The sequence below is a fragment of the Megalopta genalis genome, chromosome 6, assembly GCF_051020955.1.
Source record: "Megalopta genalis isolate 19385.01 chromosome 6, iyMegGena1_principal, whole genome shotgun sequence".
NCBI lineage: Eukaryota > Metazoa > Arthropoda > Insecta > Hymenoptera > Halictidae > Megalopta > Megalopta genalis.
In genome coordinates, this window is record NC_135018.1 from 3,506,908 (window position 1) to 3,528,534 (window position 21,627).

Genomic DNA, 21,627 nt, shown 5'->3' on the forward strand with positions numbered 1-21,627 from the left:
ATTGAATTTGTCCAGTTGCTAACATTCACGGATAATAAAAAATAACATAATAATAATTATTATTATGTTATCATATCGGATATCATAAAAATGGGAGTGAGAGACATCTATAACTGAAATCGACAATTACTTAGTTGCCAACCCAATATTTCAGATGCTATTTCTTTCAGCGATATCGTTCTTAGAAAAATATTTCCTACGTATTCTTTCTGCTATCGAGAAGTCAACTAAATTCTTTGCAAAGGTGGGCAAACTTTAAGGTCGATTTTCTCGAAATTGGAGCCCCGGATAAAAAAATGTTATACGAAATATGTGGCTCATTTTTTTTCACGCAGAATCACCCTATGCTCGGTAGCATGTACTGCGAATTTTGGCACACCCTGTATAGCTACAAAATAGTATCTAGGTTCAATTGCATTTGCCTTATTTTCTAACTAATTGCAATGATGTTATAAGAACTTAGTTATATAACTATAATTTTTAGCATGAATTGTGGCTACTTGTTGAAGCATACCACTACTTCTGAATTAATAATCTGACTGTAATATAAGATATATACAATTGTTTTTTGCAACGAAGTTTTCTGAATTTTTATTTTGACGTAGATTGGTTATTATTGGTATCTCTGGTTACTATTGTTCATTATTAAATGTCATCTATATGTACAGTATCATCTACATATAAAACATTTTCTATATGTATGCAGTAAATTCTCCCTAATTTATTCTCAGCTTGGAAACAAAAATAGACAATTTGGGAAGAGGGTTGGGGCTTGTTTTTATAATTACTGATTGTCAATAAAAATTGGAATATATATACAAAAAATATATATAAATTATATATATAATATAGTATAATATAATATATATAAGCATATATATTATATAATATACTATTGTACAACATAATATAATATATATATATATAAGCATATATATAATATACTATTGTATAATATAATATAACATAATATATATAGGCATATGTATAATATAATATAATAATAATATATAATGTATAATAAATATATATATAATATAAATATACATAAATATATGTACAAAAATATGGAATAATCGTTTCTCCTTCAAATCGTCCATTTTCGTTCCCAAACCGAGAGCGTCAATTAGGGAGAATTTACTCTAAATGCATGTCCATTTCTTCCAAACTCTAAACATTGCTTTCGTTACTATTTCTACAATCTAAGGATCGATACCCGGCAGGAAATGTGAGCACATTTCGTAGATCACAATGTCGTAGATCACAATGACCAATGCAAATAGCCAGCCAGTTTAAACGTATGATCCCCGTGTGATCAGGTACGTAATTCCTAGCGAACCATTTTAGCACGAGAACTGTGCGCTGCCGAAAGTAGACCGTGATTAATTCACCGATCGATGCCGATAGCAACGCCTCATCGACGGAAAGAAGCACTCCGATTAACACTAATGTAATGTTCGCACACGATGCAGGTTCAACACGAACATATATATCTAGGACTGAAGGACGTGCTACGAGCATCGTTTCACCAAGGTGCTTTAGAGAGAGCCTTACTCGTTTTAAATATATCATGTCGAAGGGGACCGCTATGAACGTCGTTTCGCATCGAAACTAACGCCGGGAAAAGTAAAGAAAAAAGAAAAAAAAATAGAAAAAAAAAGACGAGAAAGAAAATGAAACAGAGCGGGAGGCACAACCATGCGCTACTCACAGCTGCCATTCAAAGTTGTTTCCTGCCCGTTATACAATAATACACGGACCGATCACTTAGTTGTCCTTGGATCGCTTTAGAGTATGGATTGCTTTTACTCACGTGGGACGTGTCCGACACGGTGGTGTCCTGGGTCCTGTAAATTCCGATCGGGATTTCGCAAGTTGTCGAACAAAGTTTCTGATACAATCTGCCGTACGTTCTGATCCACATGTCGTCCTTCGTTATTTTCATCTGCAATCAAAAGCTTCCGCTGTGAAACCGTGCGTAAAGCGAGCGACATTTTCACACGGTTCATTCAATTTTTATTTAGTATTTATTCGCTCATTGTGTTTATTCAATTTATTCAATTTATTCAATTTATGTGTTACTCGCGGCAAATGTTGCGATAACGCTTTGTTAAATATCAGAATAAATGTCTTAGTGTTATTTTTATAAATCAATATAGAACAGCTGTTTTTGTGTGCTCCGTAAATTTAGCGTTAATATTCAATATGGAAGTGGGCAATGTTTATTTGAAGAGAAAATGAGAAACAACTGTTTGAAATAATTCTATTATTTGATAATATTATATTATAATATAATATTACCTATTATAATTCTATATATATTATTTGATAATATTATATTATAATATTATCTACTATAATTCTATATATATTATTTGATAATATTATATTATAATATTATCTACTATAATTCTATATATATTATTTGATAATATTATATTATAATATTATCTACTATAATTCTATATTATTTGATAATATTATATTATAATATTATCTACTATAATTCTATTATTTGATAATATTATATTATAATATTATCTACTATAATTCTATTATTTCATAATATTATATTATAATATTATCTATTATAATTCTATTATTTCATAATATTATATTATAACATTATATTCTGTTATTCGATAATAAATATCTGCCATAAACAGAGAGGTAACCGAAATTCGAGTAATACGAAATTCATTACCGATGTTAGAAATCCTGATCCGGGTGCTTGATCAACACCGAGCAGCAATCTCACGAATGTTATCATATAATCCTTCACGAATGCTTGGTACAAAAGTGTGTCCAGCATGGATGCGCTGAAAACGCTGCCAGCTGCGAACGGTAGCCGAAACATGTACGATATGTGAGAACCCCTCTCCTTTTCTCTCTGTTGATTCAATAAACGAAACTCGATTTACATTATACACATCATCGTTGTCGCACGAAAATAGTTCAAAGCTAACAGCATTAAGTAATCAACGAAAATTTCGCTCAAGATTATCTGCATATCAGTTATAGAGAGTGAAATTGATGCTATTGAAATTGATCTATTTTTCTTCTCATTACTGCTGTATTTTCTCGTTATTACCGTATGTCTCATTATTCTCATTATTACTGTATTTTCTCGTTATTACTATACGCCTCATTATTCTCATTATTATATGTATATTATATTTATATACGAAGATATAATATCTTTTATTAATTAATATATCTATTAGTTAATTATATATATATATATATATATATATATATATATATATATATATATTATATCTTTATTAATTAATATATCTATATAAATATCTACGAAAATTATTGGCAGTTCCCGAGGGTGAATTATTTGCGACAGAAATACGATACCTTTTCCATTTTGCTAAGGTGGAGAGCATACTTGTCGTGCGCCCTAAACTGCATGAATCGCATGTTGCTCGATTGCGACAGCTCCGTTATGCTCTTTATGCTTGGAAAGAATCTGCAAGACGTGCGAAATATATTATTAAAACTAAATTAGAACAGTCGAGTTATAAATAGTTCAGAACGTCGAATCTTGTTTTCCCTAAAATTATATTCTTTTAGTTGGATCACCGTTGTACTGAATCAAATCAAATTAGAGCATTGAAATTATAAATAGCTCAGAACGTCGAATCTTGTTTTCCCTAAAATTATATTCTTTTAGTTTGATCACCGTTGTACTAAATAAACAACTAATTAAAAAAATGGCTGTAGAAAAGACTGTAGAAAAATGTTTCGAACGACGTAACTCAATTTGATCCCGAAGTACTCGAATAAAAATTAAATTTAAAAATTATATCCGAGGGCACAATAATCGGGGAGCAGGGGGCACAGTAACTGATCCGCGCGTACCTTGCTTCGAAAAATTCGTAGTTAGCTTACTTAAACATCGTTTGCACCGCGACGATCGTGTTACAGTCGGCCAAAGTATCTTCTTCCGCGGAGTTGCTGAGCTCCTTGTTCACGACGACGACGTTTTCTGCAAGAGTAATGCCGGCACGAAGAAGATCGTCCAAACAGTCGATGGATCCTCGCATCCAGTATACCAGAGGAAAATAGGACACCGCGTCGAGGAACGCGATTTTTGGTTTCCGTTCCAGCAGCAGAATGATAGGATTTAAGGATGTTTTCGACCTAACAGAGATATTAAACAATTATTTCAAAGTGTGATTGTGATATTCATTCGAAATATGTTCGATGACATCGACATCATTTTGTTTGTAATTATTACTTTACATATTATCACAAATTATCAATTCTTTTGTGAAGAAATATTTTCTTTTATTTTGTATGCGATAAAAATTCAATTCTAAGAGAAATTAATGGAGAAACAACAATCAAATATTTGAAACAAGATATAAAATAGCTGTAAATAACTTCTTCCCTAATAGTAAAGTAATAAACATTTGATATTTATATATAGGGAATAAGATAATTCTTCTGATATGGATCTGTTGGGAATAATTGCTATAACAGTATTAATTTATTATTATTATTATTATTACTAATATTAATATTATTATTATTACTAATATTAATATTATTATTACTACTAATATTAATATTATTATTATTATTATTATTATTATTAATATTATTATTATTATTATTATTATTATTATTATTACTACTAATATTAATATTATTATTATTAATAATAATAATAATATTATTATGATTATTATTAATTAATTAATTATTAAATATCAATTAATATAGCAATACCAATTCAGTCGGTACTTTTAATTGAAAGTAAAATTTATACCTGAAATGTGCTCGTAGAGGAATTATGAAGTTGTAGATCCCATTGCTGGCGTAATCAGCAGCCAGTATGATGGTCTTGTTCTGCCAATTGTAGTCTTTCGCGTTTCTGTAACTACAGTGCTGACAAACCTACGGAAATATAATAATTATAATTCTATAAAACTCTGTGTAGCAGTAAAAAAGAAACTCGAGATCTTTTTATTTCGCCTAAAAGCTTCATATAGAATTTTCAACGGCGTAAGAACCGCTGGGATATTATGATTGAATTTTCATAATCGCTTATATAGTCAATTGATTGTTATTTATACAAGTAGCACACGTCTACATTGTCGAAGTGTCGTAAATTATTCATGGAGAAATAACTACCTGCGCCAACTGAAGACAACACAAAGGTTTCTTTTCTTTCAGTAGGTAACACAATGTCGGCGAAACACCAATGAATGGTGAAACAGGTGGAAATCCTTTGACGATTCTGCAACAACGTCGTATCGGTATTAAATTGTTATAGAATTTGCGTAATCGGATGCGTAGCAGCTGCATACAGTTTCTTGTGTTTCGCTTCGTTTTAATTACAAATGCGTTTTCTTTCTTTCTTTTTTAAATCGGATCAAACTTTTTAACGCCTAAATGATGGATGCGATTGTGTTGAATGTGATCGAAACGATTTTTATTATTAACATTTAATTATCGTATTTCTGTGCGGCAAACGTATGAGTATATCACTTGTACCTTTATTCCGTAGAATCGTGTTGCCTTCGAATCTAAGAAGAATCATTTTCTTTTTTCGCATCTAACATAATCGACAATCAATTGCAATCGACACAATGATCTACATATCAATCTTATTCTTTCCATAAAAAATCGAAAGGCGGCTGCAATATTGATCTACTTCACATTTTATCACAGCGACGTACAGAAAGCGTGGACTTTCACGTTCCTTTGTGCCTCGTACATAATTTATTTCATATATCGCAAGCAGACTCGGGGAAAATAACAAAGTGGAGGCAAGACTCCATGTTAATGTCATCTTTCGAGGCGCCTTATGAATTTGATGCCGAAGAAAGCAGAAACGTGTGCGAAATTAGCGAGAGACACAATTAGAAACGATTACATCAAAATTGTTACACGCAAAAGAAAAAAGGAACAAGGTTTGTTCGTTCGAAGTGCTTTTTATGATAGAAACGTTAAAAATAGTTTTAATCTTTCCAGATAATTCTTTGCTAAAATGCCTATAAGAATGTTTTTTTATTTATTCTTGTACATATTTAGTTGTGCAGAATTTGTTGAAAGTTTTTTTCCATTTACAATGGTTTGTTCGTTCGAAGTGCTTTTTATGATAGAAACGTTAAAAATAGTTTTAATCTTTCGAGCTAATTCTCTGCAAAAATGCCTATAAGAATGGTTTTTTTTAAATTTTTGTACATATTTAGTTGTGCAGAATTTGTTGAAAGTTTTTTTCCATTTACAATGGTTTGTTCGTTCGAAGTGCTTCTTATGATAGAAACGTAAAAAATAGTTTTAATCTTTCAAGCTAATTCTCTGCAAAAATGCCTATAAGAATGGTTTTTTTTTAAATTTTTGTACATATTTAGTTGTGCAGAATTTGTTGAAAGTTTTTTGCCATTTACATATATGTATATTTGGCTATAAAATAAAAGATTAGAATATTTCGTTCGTCGTAACATGAAATACACCGTGTAAACGTAACAGAAATATATGTACAATATACATATGTACAGTAGGCAAGTTGTGCTATTCATATACAAAAAGTGACAAACATGTGCAACTGTGCGAAATGGTGAAAACATAGATGACACGGTGAAACATTTGAAATATGAATACTCAGAATGCTGAACAATATATGTATATATATATATGTATGTACATGCCTAGCATGCTCTTAATTAAAATTGTTGTAAATTGAATATAGAATCGTACAGAATGTACTTTCGTGAGGCATTTCCAAGAATGTAAAAGTATTCCTTTCTTACATAAAAATTGAATTATTGTAATACGTGATATTATATATGCTAATGTGTTAGTATATAGTAATATATACCATAGATATTAATATTAATATATAGATATTAGTATATATCATACATGTTAATATTAATATATAGATATTAGTATATATCATACATATTAATATTAATATATAGATATTAATATATATATATCATACATGTTAATATTAATATATAGATATTAGTATATATCATACATAATAATATTAATATTAATATACAGATATTAGTGTATATCATACATATTAATATTAATATTAATATACACATATTAGTATATATCATACATATTAATATTAATAAATAGATATTAATATACATCATACATGTTAATATTAATATATAGATACTAATATAGATATAAATATTAATGAAATATTAATAAATATTAATAAATATTAATGAATTAATGTAATATAAATATATAAATATATAATTATAATTATTTCTGATCTGATTAAATATATAATATATAATTATATAAGCAACATGGGAATAAAAAAAATAAAATTTGAAAATGTGTACAGTAAATATGAACGGAGAAGAAAAAGACTGCGCGTGCACCGTTGACATAAATGTTTTCCAATGTCCAGTTTTCTCGGGCGAATATTCCTCCAAGCAACAGCGATATTTGTCTAATGTTTTTAAAATAATAAATATGCAGAACAGGCTGTCAAATGTGAATACTGATCGAAATCATTTCACGTTGGGACGTGCCGAATCATTGATTCGATCGTTCGCACGCAATCGACAAGAACTTTTACGATGACAAAAATTTCGTAAAGTATCTCGAAATTTCATGTCGCACGATTTCGTAACAAAGCGTCGAACAGCGAAACGCATCGAGCTACATATAACATACATATGTACGTATATGTAAACGTTCTCGCAATTCAATATGAAGAGTAAATGGCCACGGGGTTGCTCGCGCAGCGTGTCCGGAATTTTCAACGGAATCTCCGGCCTCCGGGGACACTTTTTATGGGCTAGGATAATATTTAGAGAAAAAGTTTCCCGTCGGTCCGGGCCCGAATCGCGGGAAAATCCATGTGACCGGGTAAACAACCGTGTCGCGCAATTTCCACGAATAGGTGTTGCGCGCCGACGCGAAACGTTTCGGCGAATTCGCCTTGACGCGGCGACGTTAAAAAAAAATATCGATACCGAGAGCACATATACATATATTAGCTTCGGAATGCGCGCACATGGCCGATTTATTAATCTCTGTCAGCATTTCGCATTTCGAAATAGCCGACTTCAATTTCGTAGTTCGCCCCCATAGTACATAGTTCGTGATTTAGCGAGCAGAATTAACCGGCGAACTTCAGCGTGCGGCGCACTCGATTAAATTCTCGGCATCAAACACCTCGAATACCCCGAAGACCACGAATCCTCTCGCGTCGCGTCTCTCAGAATTTTATCGACTGCTTCTCCTTCTCGACTTTTATAGCGCATTTCCGATCCGCCTGTCATAATCCGAATGCGTCAATTAGACTGCGAAGCTTCGAGCGATTCCTTCGTTTTATTTTGTGAAAGCTAAAATAAAGGGCTGATTTATTATTTCGACCACTGAAAGGCTCGTTACGATTCAGAGGTAAAGTATATATATATATATATATATATTTTGTTAATGTGAATTTTACAGATTTTACAGATTTTATATTTAAATGCCATTTAAACTGGAATTCTGGATTTTTGGAAAACATTTTGTGATTTCCGGTGCAAACGTGTCAATTGTTTTGTACCACCTTGCCGTGGATGCTGTATGCGAAATGTTTAATAATTTAACGATTCACACGTTACTGTTGTTAGATATGATCGTTGTGGAAATGGAAAATTACCGAAGGAGTATTCAGAGATGGAACATTCTAACTTCTTTTCATTTCTTTTCTTATAATTAAATTGCTGGCAGTTTGATTGTTGTTTAGAATTGCCAATTTTCTATCGAGATTAGAGATTAATTTCGAAAGTAGAATCTCCAGTTGAAACAAAATTATTACGACCTGTTTATACGGAAATACTTTTGTTAACAAAGATTTTTCATATCTCCTAAGATGACAGAAATATTCAAGGCTATTTAATATGATAATAATTCTTAGTGGACCACCCGATATATGAACTGAAGGAATTAACATTAAAGTGACTCGAATGACCCTCAAGAACTCCTCATTTCCTGGAAGAACCATAATTTTGGGACTTCCTGTACTGTGAGGAAGCGAAAAGAGTTGATGGATCAGATTGGAGCATCAGCGTGGAAGATCCTTAGCTGTTCTTAATAATATTAATAATAATAATAATGTTATTATTAAAATAATATAATATAATAATAATATTAATATAATATAATAATATTATTATATTATATTATATTTATATTATTATTATGTTATATTAATATAACAATATAATAATATTATATATAATATAATATAATATAGTAATAATATTAACACAATATAATATAGTAATAATATTAATATAACATAATAATAATATAAATATAATATAATATAATAATATTATTATATTATATTAATATTAATATAATATAATATAGTATAATATAATATTAATATAATATAATAATATTATTATATTATATTATATTTATATTATTATTATGTTATATTAATATTATTATTATATTATATTATATTTATATTATTATTATGTTATATTAATATTATTACTATATTATATTATATATTATATTAATATAACAATATAATAATATTATATATAATATAATATAATATAGTAATAATATTAATATAACAATCCTCCTTAACATAATAATTCATCAACGACTCGCTATCGGAAATCTCTAATCAATGCCTCGGTCGTCACGGTCATAGCGCCTGGAGTTCACCTAAACTCTGCCAATGATGAATATCCCAGAATTCCGAATGCTCCCTCTGCGATTGGGCGAAAGGTAAGGGCGGATGATGTGGAAGCGTAAGAACGTAAACTCACCCTTTGAAACTGCCGGGCAAAGGTCGTGCGTCAAGACGACAGTGCATAAAGACGATGCAGGGAGGAGAAGACATCGAAAACACATCCACGAGGACATAGAGGGGTGTCAGGCAGGACAGCATCGAGCAGCGGGTTCAATACCGTCCACGCCGAGTAGTGGCACAGGCACCGAGAGACATTCAGACAGGACAGACCGACGATCAACGTAAACTTTTCGTTTAATTGTATTTCGGACGGTGAATGATGGACAAGCGGCGGCATCGATCCTCTCCACGATCAAAACTTTCTTTTTTTTTCGTTTTCTTTACCTTTTCTCGGCCTGTCTGTCTCTTGTTACCGTCGCATACGAACGTTTCAACAACTCGACGTTACTCGAGCACACGCGTGCAGAGAAAAATTGGAATTCCTCCGTGTACTTTTCGCGACCGGAACCGAACTTCCGTCGACAGAAAGGTCCGTATTTCAAACCGGAGAACGACGAAAATGCTTTCAATTAGACGGATTATAATAAGGCACGATGTTTTTGTACGCGCAGTCGAATACCCTCTTTTTACTTTCAACGTGCGAGAATTGATGTATTTGGCAATGAGAATGGAATTGTAACATCGTTACAGATCGAAAGTTTCCATTGAAATCAACTTCGTCGTTTAAGAATTGAGCCGTTTATTTTGAAAGTGGCGTAAGTCACTTTTTGTTTTTAAGTCGATATATTTAAGGGTTTGCGTTTTAACACCGTTTAAAAATATGGATGCTAGCTTTCGAGAAGATTTACTTGTATTTGTTATCTCAGGATACTGATGTTTTTCTCAGTATAAATAATTTCATAAGTATAATAATAATGTATAATAATGTCAGTATAATAATGTCACCACTTTTCATTACGGTGAAGTGACTTATGCCACTTTCAAAATAAACGGCTCAATTATGTATTCAAAGTTTTCGTCCTGTATTAATTAATTAAGTTGACGGTAGAGCAAAAGTTACGTCGATTGTAGAATGATACAAGTTAACGATCGGAATGTCGATCGAATGTTAAGGTTTCGTAAAAAATGGGCGTTCGTATATATCGGTGCCAAAATGGCGGACGATTGAGTCACATCGAGTGTTGTAATCGTAAGAAGTAATATTTAAGAAAAAAAGTGTGAGGAAACTGAACGTGCGTGGTGCACGGTTCTCGCAGCGCAGCTGTAGAATTTCGTTTCTAGGATTAAATATCAGGTAAGAGGATCCTGCGTATTTTTCATTGTAACTTCAGCAACAACCGAACGGTTGCACAATTAAAATTGTTGTATATTATATTGTATATTATGTATACATATATTATATATATATATATATATATATATATATATATATATATATATATATATATTATTATTTTATATATATATTATATATTATGTTGTATATTGTTGTATATTATAAATAATATACTTTGGTAAAATGCACAAGAAAATATTGGTCAAATATAAGTTTGCATGGAATACGATCGTATTTTAATTGTTAACTAGCAATTAACTATAGTTCAAATTGGTGTAATGCAGGGGTGTCAAACTCGCGGCCCGAGATGAACACTTTTGATGTCCAGTATCAGGACGTAAACAATAATTTAACTTTATATATATGTTTATTACAATGTACTAGTCAAAATAAAAATATTTGTTTCTATGAACATTGATTTCTTTTTTGCAGCCCACCTAAAGTTAAGCATTGTTTATTTATTATTATGGCCCAAGTTAGCTTTTGAGTTTGACACCCCTGGTGTAATAGAATAGAACAGAAATATGATAGATCATTCCATAAGTAATGATTTGTTTGTGTTGTATTATAATTGATGCACCCTCGTACAAAATCGATTAAACTAAAAATAAAAAAATCTAGTAGAATTGAAAAGTTCTAAATAAATTTCTGTTGAAAATATAATGAAACTAAACTTTCTAAGATTGATATCACTATATGTATATTAATTATAGGTCATGCTGGACCCATTCCCCAAGCTTAAATGTTATTCCAATTTGTGCACAAACATCTGTGAAGAGTATTACAGCTAGAACTTAGTCTATTTGCCACGTTCTCAATGGTGGAACGAGGTTCAATTTGAATTATAACCGTTAGCATTTCAACATCGAACTTTACTTTTCGATCAGATTCAGATTCATCGTGCCTGGATTCAAATATCAAATACGTCATTCACGAGCATCGCAAACTATAGCAAATTCTCCCTAATTAACCCTCAGCTGGTAAACAAAAATGCACAATTTTGGGACGAGGAGGTACGATTAGGCCAAGTATATTTACTAGTATATTTACTAGTGTATTTAATAGTATATTTACTATAGTATATTTACTAGTATATTTAATAGTATATTTAATAGTATATTTACTAATATATTTAATAGTATATTTAATAGTATATTTACTAGTGTATTTACTAGTATATTTACTAATATATTTACTAGTATATTTACTAGTATATTTAATAGTATATTTACTAGTATATTTACTAATATATTTAATAGTATAGTTAATAGTATATTTACTAGTATATTTACTAGTGTATTTACTAGTATATTTAATAGTATATTTAATAGTATATTTACTAGTGTGTATTTACTAGTATATTTACTAGAAAATTTACTAATATATTTAATAGTATATTTACTAGTGTATTTACTAGTATATTTACTAATATATTTACTAGTATATTTACTAATATATTTACTAGTATATTTACTAGTATATTTACTAATATATTTACTAGTATATTTACTAGTATATTTACTAGTATATTTACTAATATATTTACTAGTATATTTACTAGTATATTTACTAGTATATTTACTAGTATATTTACTAGTATATATTTATTTACTACTATATTTACTAGTATATTTACTAGCATCTTTGATATAAATATTTCACAGAACATATATATGTATATTTCACAAAACTGTTCACAGTATCCTTAATTGTACTGCATTTTTCAAATTCGAACAGCATAGAATGCCACAGATGTGTTTCGAAAAACTTCTGATTTAAGTGCATTCCACAGCATCCACGTTGGAATTTTTATTTAAAGTAAGATATAAAATGACATTAATCGTGGGACGACTCGATAAACATAGACTTAAAGCCTCAAATTTTGTCTAAGAATTTTGAAACGTTCAAAAGTTACGCGACCATGCGACCCCTGTCGATCGCGACGTTATCAACAGAGTGTTAAGTTTGTGTCCAACTCTGTGAGAGGTCACTGAAACCTACTTTGCGGTAGATATTATAATAGATCCCTACCTTATCAATTACTCTTTATCGATATCAATGCACAAAGTATAAAAAAATACAATGTAAAATGTATTCCACTGGAAAAAGAATTTATTAGAATTTATGTATTATATAGAATTCAAAGTTCGTCGAAGAAGACGATACAGAAAAGTGTAAATCATTTTCTTGCCGAGTGAAACTATACCAAATGTGTTTGCTGTAGTTTTCATTGCTTTTGTGTTTTTTCGGCAAACAGAAGTAATAACAATGATTTACATAACGAGATGTAAAAACGGGAAATAATAGAAATCGATAATATCTTTTGGAATAATTAGTTAAATAAGTTCGTTCTTATTCAATTAATTATATAATTAATTAAAACCAATATTTTCTTGCTGATATCGATACAAACGATCTTAATACGCAGGATAGTTTGCGAATCGTGATGTATACACGTAAGCCGAGGAAAGTTCTATCGCTCAAAACCCACTCAACGTAATACAATAATTTTTTATCGTACGAAGTTTCGGCTTCTAACGTTAATTAAATTGATGCCTGACATAATTACTATTTCCGCTAGGAATTACTCGTGCAACTGTTTTTTTTTATAGACAGCGCGCTTGTTTACCGTCGGTACTTACCCTTAATAAGAGCAATTACAGTAAATTCCCCTAATTGACAAACAAAAACGGACAATTTGGAATATTATTATTATATTTATTATATTATTGTGTATACTATTATATTATTATTATATATTATTATATTTAATATTACATATTAGTATATTATTAAAATATTAATATTATGATATATCAGTATATTATATACACATAGATTGTAATAAAATAAAATAAATAAATATTACTTAATACAAAAATTGTAATAAAATATATGTATAATAATATTACTAATAATATTACTCAATTTTTTCTAAATTACAATTTGGAAGAAAAGAGGTACGATTATTCGAACCTCGTGGCTCGTTTAATAACAACAACAACAACAACAACAACAACAACAACAACAACAACAACAACAACAATAATAATAATAATAATAATAATAATAATAATAATAATAATAATAACAATAATAATAATCGAATCTCCCTTTCCCAAATTGTCCGTTTTCGCGTACAATCTCAGCGTCAATTAGAGAGAAATTTGCTGCGTTGGTTAATACATTTGAGGCCCGGAAATAATCGACAGTTCGACAGAAAATTTTGAATAAACAGAAAATATTAGCAGAAAAGTTGATGAACAAAGCAATCTAACGGATGGCCGTGTGGAGCCGGTTCGATTCGCCGTGTTTACTTTGGATATTGTTTGAAATATTGACCGTCTGCTCCACTGAAAAGTTTTAGTCAATTATCGTTATCGATTTCGTTCTCCTCGGAAATGACGCTTCATACTGTAAAAAATTATTTCGCCGTTCACATTTCACATTGAGCTGCATAGAATATTCCCGACTACTGTTTGCAGAGTTGGGCAATATTTACCGTTGTTAACGATCAACCGTTAGAATTTAAATAGTCGATTTTCGAATCGCAATTAACGACCGATCGTTCAATTTAATTAACATACCATCGTAGTTAACCGTAGTAGCTGTTCGATAATCAATTGGTTCAATGACGAAATAAGTAGCGTTCGTCATTATCGCAATTCGTGCATCGATCGAAACAACGAGAATAGCAAAAATATTTCTGACGCGCGTAATTCACTGGAACCATAAATCATTTCGATTTAAAAGCATAATCATTTCGATTTTAAAGTATTTCGATTTAATTTAGACTTTAAGCTAAAGGAGAGTAATAAACGATTTACGTTGTTAATTAGGGATTAATCATTTAAATAGCAACTTCAATTCAATTCAATTCAATTCAATTCAATCCAATTCAACTCAATTCAATCCAATTCAATCCAATTCAATTTTTTAATTTAATTTAATTTTATTTATATATATTATAATTTAACTTTTTAATTTAATTAAAGAGATGTCCAGACAATCAATAATCGATAATTTAATAAGTCAATCGCGATTTTTGATTCTTTTCAATCGTGAACATTAATCGATTGATCGACCAGAAATTATAACCAGTGCCCAACTCTGCTCCGTTTATACCACGATTCGTAATATGTACCTCTATATACATACGCATGTATATGGCACCTCTGTATATATGTATATAGAGGCACGATAAATGATTTACACAGATACGTCCGATGCATAAGAGACCGTGCCATGCAAGTGCACGAAAATGTGCAGGATCGTTTCGCTCTCGAGGATCTGACGATCGTGCTTCGTTACATCTATCAAAGAGATCTGTCAAAGAGAAGAATTGTAGTCGCAGCAGAGATATCTATTCAGTAATATATGTATATACATATGCGTATGAAATGTATGCACGTATGCGTGTATATACTTCCAGCGCTGACGACTCGTTTCTTGCGTTCACGAGAATCTCGTGCACACTATACTGGACACCAAATATTCGAACCACAATTCGAAGCAGTACAAACAACGCTAAACTGTGCTTGCAATTATGCCGAGACGGATCGATCTGTGGCAACAGAATGAATCAATCAATTCGCGCTAAATGAGAAACAATTCTTTAGATCCAAAGTACGGTAACAGCAACGCGTAGATTTCATAGGAATGAGAACATTCTTGAGGTCATTCGAAGCAACTTTTTCCTTTGCAAAAATTTTCTCCGAGGCACCGTTAACGAGTTATTAACGAAAAACAGCGACCAATGAGAGGCGAGCTCGGCTGGCGCGAGGCGGGGCCGAGTCAACTAGCGGTCGATGGCCCAGTTCCGCTCATTGGCTCGGCCGCCACGCGCCAGCATATCTTGCCGCTCATTGGTCGCTGTTTTTCGTTAATAACTCGTAAACGAAGCCGCGGATCGCATTTTCGCTAAGGAAAAAGTTTCTGCAAATGAGCTCAGGAACTCATTTCCGAATTGTCAAATATTTTTGGGGCACCCTGTATACACATAGAATACACAGAATTTTCAATCGACTGGAGAAATAAAAATTGCCTCGACAGCATATTTATTCGTAGTATAAAATGGGACCAGTATCTGTAGACGATGGACCCAAAAAAAGAGAAAAAATATCTGACGTCACTAACGATGCGGGAAACGGTTGTTTCGTTATTTCAAAATATTTCGTGTCCAGTTATAGGTATTGGAATACCTTGATCCGTTGCCACTCTGGATGGGGCACATGACGCAGGAGATGACAATTAAATTGCATTTGCAGAATACTCACGCGATCTTCTCGCTCGGCGACCTCCACGGAACGTCGTCGTCCATTTCATCCTCGGACTCGTCGCCCTCGTGGTCCAGCGATTCCTGGCCAGGAAGATGCAACGTCGAGCTCGTTAACATGTCCGGCACAGGCAGGATGCTCGGCCTTCTGGTTCCTGAATGCGATTTAAATAAAGATAGGCGTTTGAGGAGGAAGCTCGAAAACTGTTCCAACGTCGAACTTGATTTTTTTTTCGAGCGTTTATTAGACTGCGGGGATCTTTTTACGGGGACACAAATTTTCTGCATAAATTATGCGAGCAACGAGATGAGAATCTCTCTCTCTCTCCCTCTCTCTCTCCTTCTTTAATAGCTTGAACGAATCGAATTTATTCTCTGTATCGACGTTCTTAAATTACATATTCAGAAGTATGTTTCGAAAAATTGCAGAACGAGGCTCAGAATTGTTGTAATCATCGACGATAGAACAGTCGCGAAAATGGAAAAGGTGTTGATCAATTAATTTCTCAATGTACAAGGTGTTCAAAGGGTAAGTTAGAAAATTAGTATACAGAAAATTAATATTACATCTAAATATTATATATAATATTATATAATAATATTATATATATTAATAATATAATAATATTATATATATTATTAATGTAATAATATTATATATATTATTAATATAATAATATTATATATATTAATAATATAATAATATTATATATATTAATAATATAATAATATTATATAATTATATTATCGCAATATCTTGATACCGAAACATTCTGTTATCTAAAAATTTCAGTCGATTTCTGTGCTGCCTAATTAATACAGTGATTCGATAATATAACTTTCGACTTATATAACTTATAACTTATCGACCTTAATTTAATTTACTTTAATTTAATTTACTTCAATTTATCGACTTATTATAACTTATAATTCGATAATAGAACGTTTGGATATCAGAATATCGTAAAAACAAATGTTCGGACAAGGACGCTGCAATTGTTAACTGTATTTGTATCCATTAATTGCGGCGATACAGTTTGCTCGGTCTTACCTCCCCTTTGCGTAAGAATCTCGGGACTAAGTAAATTGGGATTTGGATCGAGAGAACGCGGCACATCCAAGTGATTTCCAGTGATCGGCGTCTGCGGCGATGATCCGCCGTCCTTCAAACATTGCCGCGAGTCCCCGAATCCTCCTGGATCCAGATACGTTGCTATAAAAGTGTCGATTTGTTACGGATAACCACGATCAAATTATCACATTTGCTCGTTCGAATAATCACTTTAGAGGTACAATATATTTCACGTTGTGAAAGCGGAACCTTTCCGAACGGAATAACATTTTAAGAATTGCACCGAATATTGAATTAAACCGGCACGAATATGTGTTCAAATGTTTCATTTCGTTACGTTTTTAAGGCAACGCGTTTTAATTCGCGATCCGTTCAAAACGAAACGCTTCAATTTGTAACGTTTTCAAAATACTGTAAATTCTCTCCAATTGTCCTTCAGCTTGTGGACCGTTTGGGAAGAGGAGATACGATTATTTCGACCCTCGCGGCTTCTTCGTTTTGCAAGCTGCGCGACGATTGCAGAGAATTTACTGTAAAATATTTAAACTCGTAACATTTTTTTTCAGGACAAGCTATCTTCAAACTATCTTCGGTTCTTCGCCTACTAAAACAAGCGAAGATATCATCGAAAAAGAAGAACGAAAGTATACGTTTGCGACTTTAAAACGAGTCCCGGTCCATTGCAGAAGCGCAGCTTTCGACGAAATTATGGTCCAAAATTGATCGAAAATTCGAAATTTACTGTTCGAATACATTTTGGCATCGTCGCGTAATTTTAATATCGTCGATGAGTCGACAGTCGTCTTCCAGCTCGTCTTAATAGTATTTTCGCAGACGAAGGAGAACATTTTTTGTACTCGTTAAACTATGGCAAATAATGCATTGCATCTTGAGCGAGATTAGTAATAATTATAGCGATTAAACAATATCACGCATAAGCAAAATAAGAATGCCTCGTTATCACAGCATTATAATATTTAGTATTTGATCGTTATCGAAGATGCTAGCTGGTTGATTGGAATATTCTGACGCTTGTTTGTTTCTACAAACAGAATCACATTTTACAAGTCATTAAGTCTGTTCATTAATGTCTGAAAATATAGATCTGCTCTCACATCATTTTTGTAACAGCACACAATATCAATATCTACGACAATCAAGCTTCATTCTGAAGGCTAAATTTAGAATTTTCCCATCAACTTAACGTAACTAAAGTAACCATACTATGAAGCGATATACTTCCTGCGATGCAGTTTATGCAGCATTCGAGTACAACTTCCTCTAATTTCAAGAGAACGAAAGGAACGCAACAATTTCCTACTCTACGTTATCCAACGAGAACAGATTTCAAACTCAACGTCCTAGAGATCTTTAGATGAACAATTGCGTTTGTCAAGCCCGATGTAGTTGTGCACAAGCGATAAGCATATACGCATGTATGTAAATATAATAGCAAATAATTATGAGAACGCGATATTCGTAACTTCACCGAACTTAGTTTTATCCCTGCAAGTTACTTGAAACATTCATGAATATTGTTACAACAAATTCATCGTGTATATATTGTAAACACAGGTGTATTTGTTCTGTGTTATACTATCATAAACATGATTGTCTGCTATATTCGAGAAAGTTTACCAAGCCTTTGGTTGAAATAAAATTCGAAATTTTGTGAAATTTCGCAGAGTGACAGTCGTCTATTTTTAGAAATGTACACTGACGCTGATGTATTATTAATTCATCTCCCAAAGCCGTAGCTAGTAATTTTTGTATATGCTGCATGTATTGTGTTCCAGAAGTTATGGCACAAGCGCAATCGGCTGTACATGCAAGCGCAAGCACATAACTTTAAACGTTCCGATCAGCATTTTATGTAATCATCGAAACGAATACGGTGACACTAGATTGCATGGAAACATAAATCAATCATACTATTAATATATATATACATTAATATTATATATATTATAATATATATATAACAATATTATATATATTACAATATATATAATATTAATAGATAATATATAATATGCATATTAATATATTAATATATTATAATATATATAATATTAATAGATAATATATAATATGCATATTAATATATTAATATGTTATAATATATATAATATTAATAGATAATATATAATATGCATATTAATATATTAATATATTATAATATATATAATATTAATAGATAATATATAATATGCATATTAATATATTAATATATTATAATATATATAATATTAATAGATAATATATAATATGCATATTAATATATTAATATGTTATAATATATATAATAGTAATAGATAATATATAGTATGTATATTAATATATTATAATATGTATAATATTAATATACAATAATAAATAATGTATATATTAATACATTATAATATATATAATATTAACATATAATAATAAATAATATCTATATTAATACATTAACATTATATATATCAATATTCGCAAAATTTCTTCGAAAACGACTGCAAGGAAACGAGAAAAGAAAAGAAAAAAAAGAATAAACAAAAAACGGCTTTCAATGCAACCTGCTAATACGTTCACCGAGTCACCATCGCCAACAGATCATTCCGAATAATCCACAGATCGTCTCGACAATCGAAACGTGAGAGCAGAACGTGGCCATATCGAGTATAGAAAACGGAAGAGAACGTACATGTACAGTTAAGAAGAAGTAACAATCGTCCAGATACGTATCGAAAAAAGTAAAGAGAGAATGTTGTAAAAGAAAGACCGGAAGAAAGATAGTACGAAAGAAAGAAAGAACGAAGGAAAGAACGAAAGAAAGATAGAAAATCAAGAAAGACTGAGAGAGATAGGTAAACAAAGAAGAGAAAAGCGAGGCGCATGCGACACTCACGGTGGACATCGGATGCGATTATGTTGTGGTGTTCGAGTGGTGTGGGCGTGCTAGGGAGGACCTGCAAAATAACCTGTGGGGCCCTGTGAGCCTGTGTACCGTGCACGTTCTGTCCACGGGGCCCCGTACAGGTCGTCTCCTGCCTGTTGCAAGCTGTTTCGTTCAGCGCATTGTTACAACTGTTGGAATAGCGACCGTGCTCGTTGGCAGCGGGTTTGTTTGCTGTACCGTTCCCATCACCGCCGGTGATCGTGCAGCTGGTCGAGATCGTCGTGGTCGTCGTCGTGGTGCCGGCGCTTGTACCGCAGTTCAACGCCGCGTTGTTGCTGTTGCTGGTCGCGTTCCCGGTCGAACCGCTGTTCGCGTTCACCGTGCCGTCCCCTTTCGTTTCGATCACCACCTGCGTGCCCTCCGCGGCACCCACCTGATTGTTCGCCACGACGAACGCCGAGTTTTCCTCCTTCGTGATGCTCATGTAGTAGCAGGTGTCCGTTTTCTTCATTATGTGCCGCGGACCTTTCCCCGGCGAAAGCGTGGCGACAAGAATCCGAGAAAACGAGGACATTATTTCTGCGTTACAGCACCGATTTCTTTACTATATCCACTGGCGAAAAGTATTCGATTGTCTTTTAGAATCACAGTTGGAGTAGGTAGCACGGCCTACCCAACTCAAAACAAACTTGAAAACTCCTTACACGGACAAGGAGTCAAGACTGGGTCTTCCGTACCCAGCCTAATGAACGATGAGCGAAGGCGGCGATTTACCCACGTTCGGACCCCTCGTAGGTGTTCCGTCGGGGGGTAGGTATTAAATTTTTTGTGTATGCCGACAATGGCGAGGAAACATATCTGCGCCACCTCCGCGGTGGCCAGATTCGCAATAAATGTCTTTTAGAATGCGATCACTTTTTTTCAAACTAAAGACTGATTAACACGTTCCGTGCGGAGCTTTTTTTACTCGAATCTTCACACTTTGATATTTTACTAAAACTTGATGTATTACGTGCAATTATTAATTCTCGTACACATAACAACGTAACAACAACTTATCAACGCCCATTCTTGCGGTGGAAATTGATTCTTCGGTTCTAAATTTCTTGTAAACAATTTGTTCAGTTCACTAAGTAAACATGCAAGCGTGTACCCCATCGATGGTACACGTGGCACGGAACGTGTTAAGTAAGACTAACTGGTTTGGATCTTTTTTTTTAAGCGTTAATGGGACTAGTTTACGGTACAATGACTAGCATACTTTTTTTTCTTAATTCTGCTGTTATACAATATTACAATAGGAGATAAAAGTGCTCGTTTTTTTTTAACTTTTTTATTGGAACCGGGAACGAATATT

The 21,627-nt window shown here is 32.3% G+C and overlaps 1 protein-coding gene across 3 annotated transcripts in view; it reads right to left on the reverse strand.

Annotated features, from left to right (window-relative positions):
- SLO2 (slowpoke 2) overlaps positions 1-21,627 on the reverse strand; it is a 36,030-nt gene that overhangs the window by 3,848 nt on the left and 10,555 nt on the right. For all 3 annotated transcript variants that reach the window (XM_076523376.1, XM_076523375.1, XM_076523374.1), the window contains exons 6-14: positions 20,280-20,795; positions 17,369-17,530; positions 16,319-16,472; positions 5,149-5,254; positions 4,784-4,911; positions 3,901-4,152; positions 3,367-3,478; positions 2,705-2,890; positions 1,814-1,945 (exon numbers count right to left, since the gene is read on the reverse strand). In XM_076523376.1, the coding sequence (XP_076379491.1) occupies positions 1,814-1,945; positions 2,705-2,890; positions 3,367-3,478; positions 3,901-4,152; positions 4,784-4,911; positions 5,149-5,254; positions 16,319-16,472; positions 17,369-17,530; positions 20,280-20,795 (1,748 nt within the window). The remainder of the gene's footprint in view (positions 1-1,813; positions 1,946-2,704; positions 2,891-3,366; positions 3,479-3,900; positions 4,153-4,783; positions 4,912-5,148; positions 5,255-16,318; positions 16,473-17,368; positions 17,531-20,279; positions 20,796-21,627) is intronic.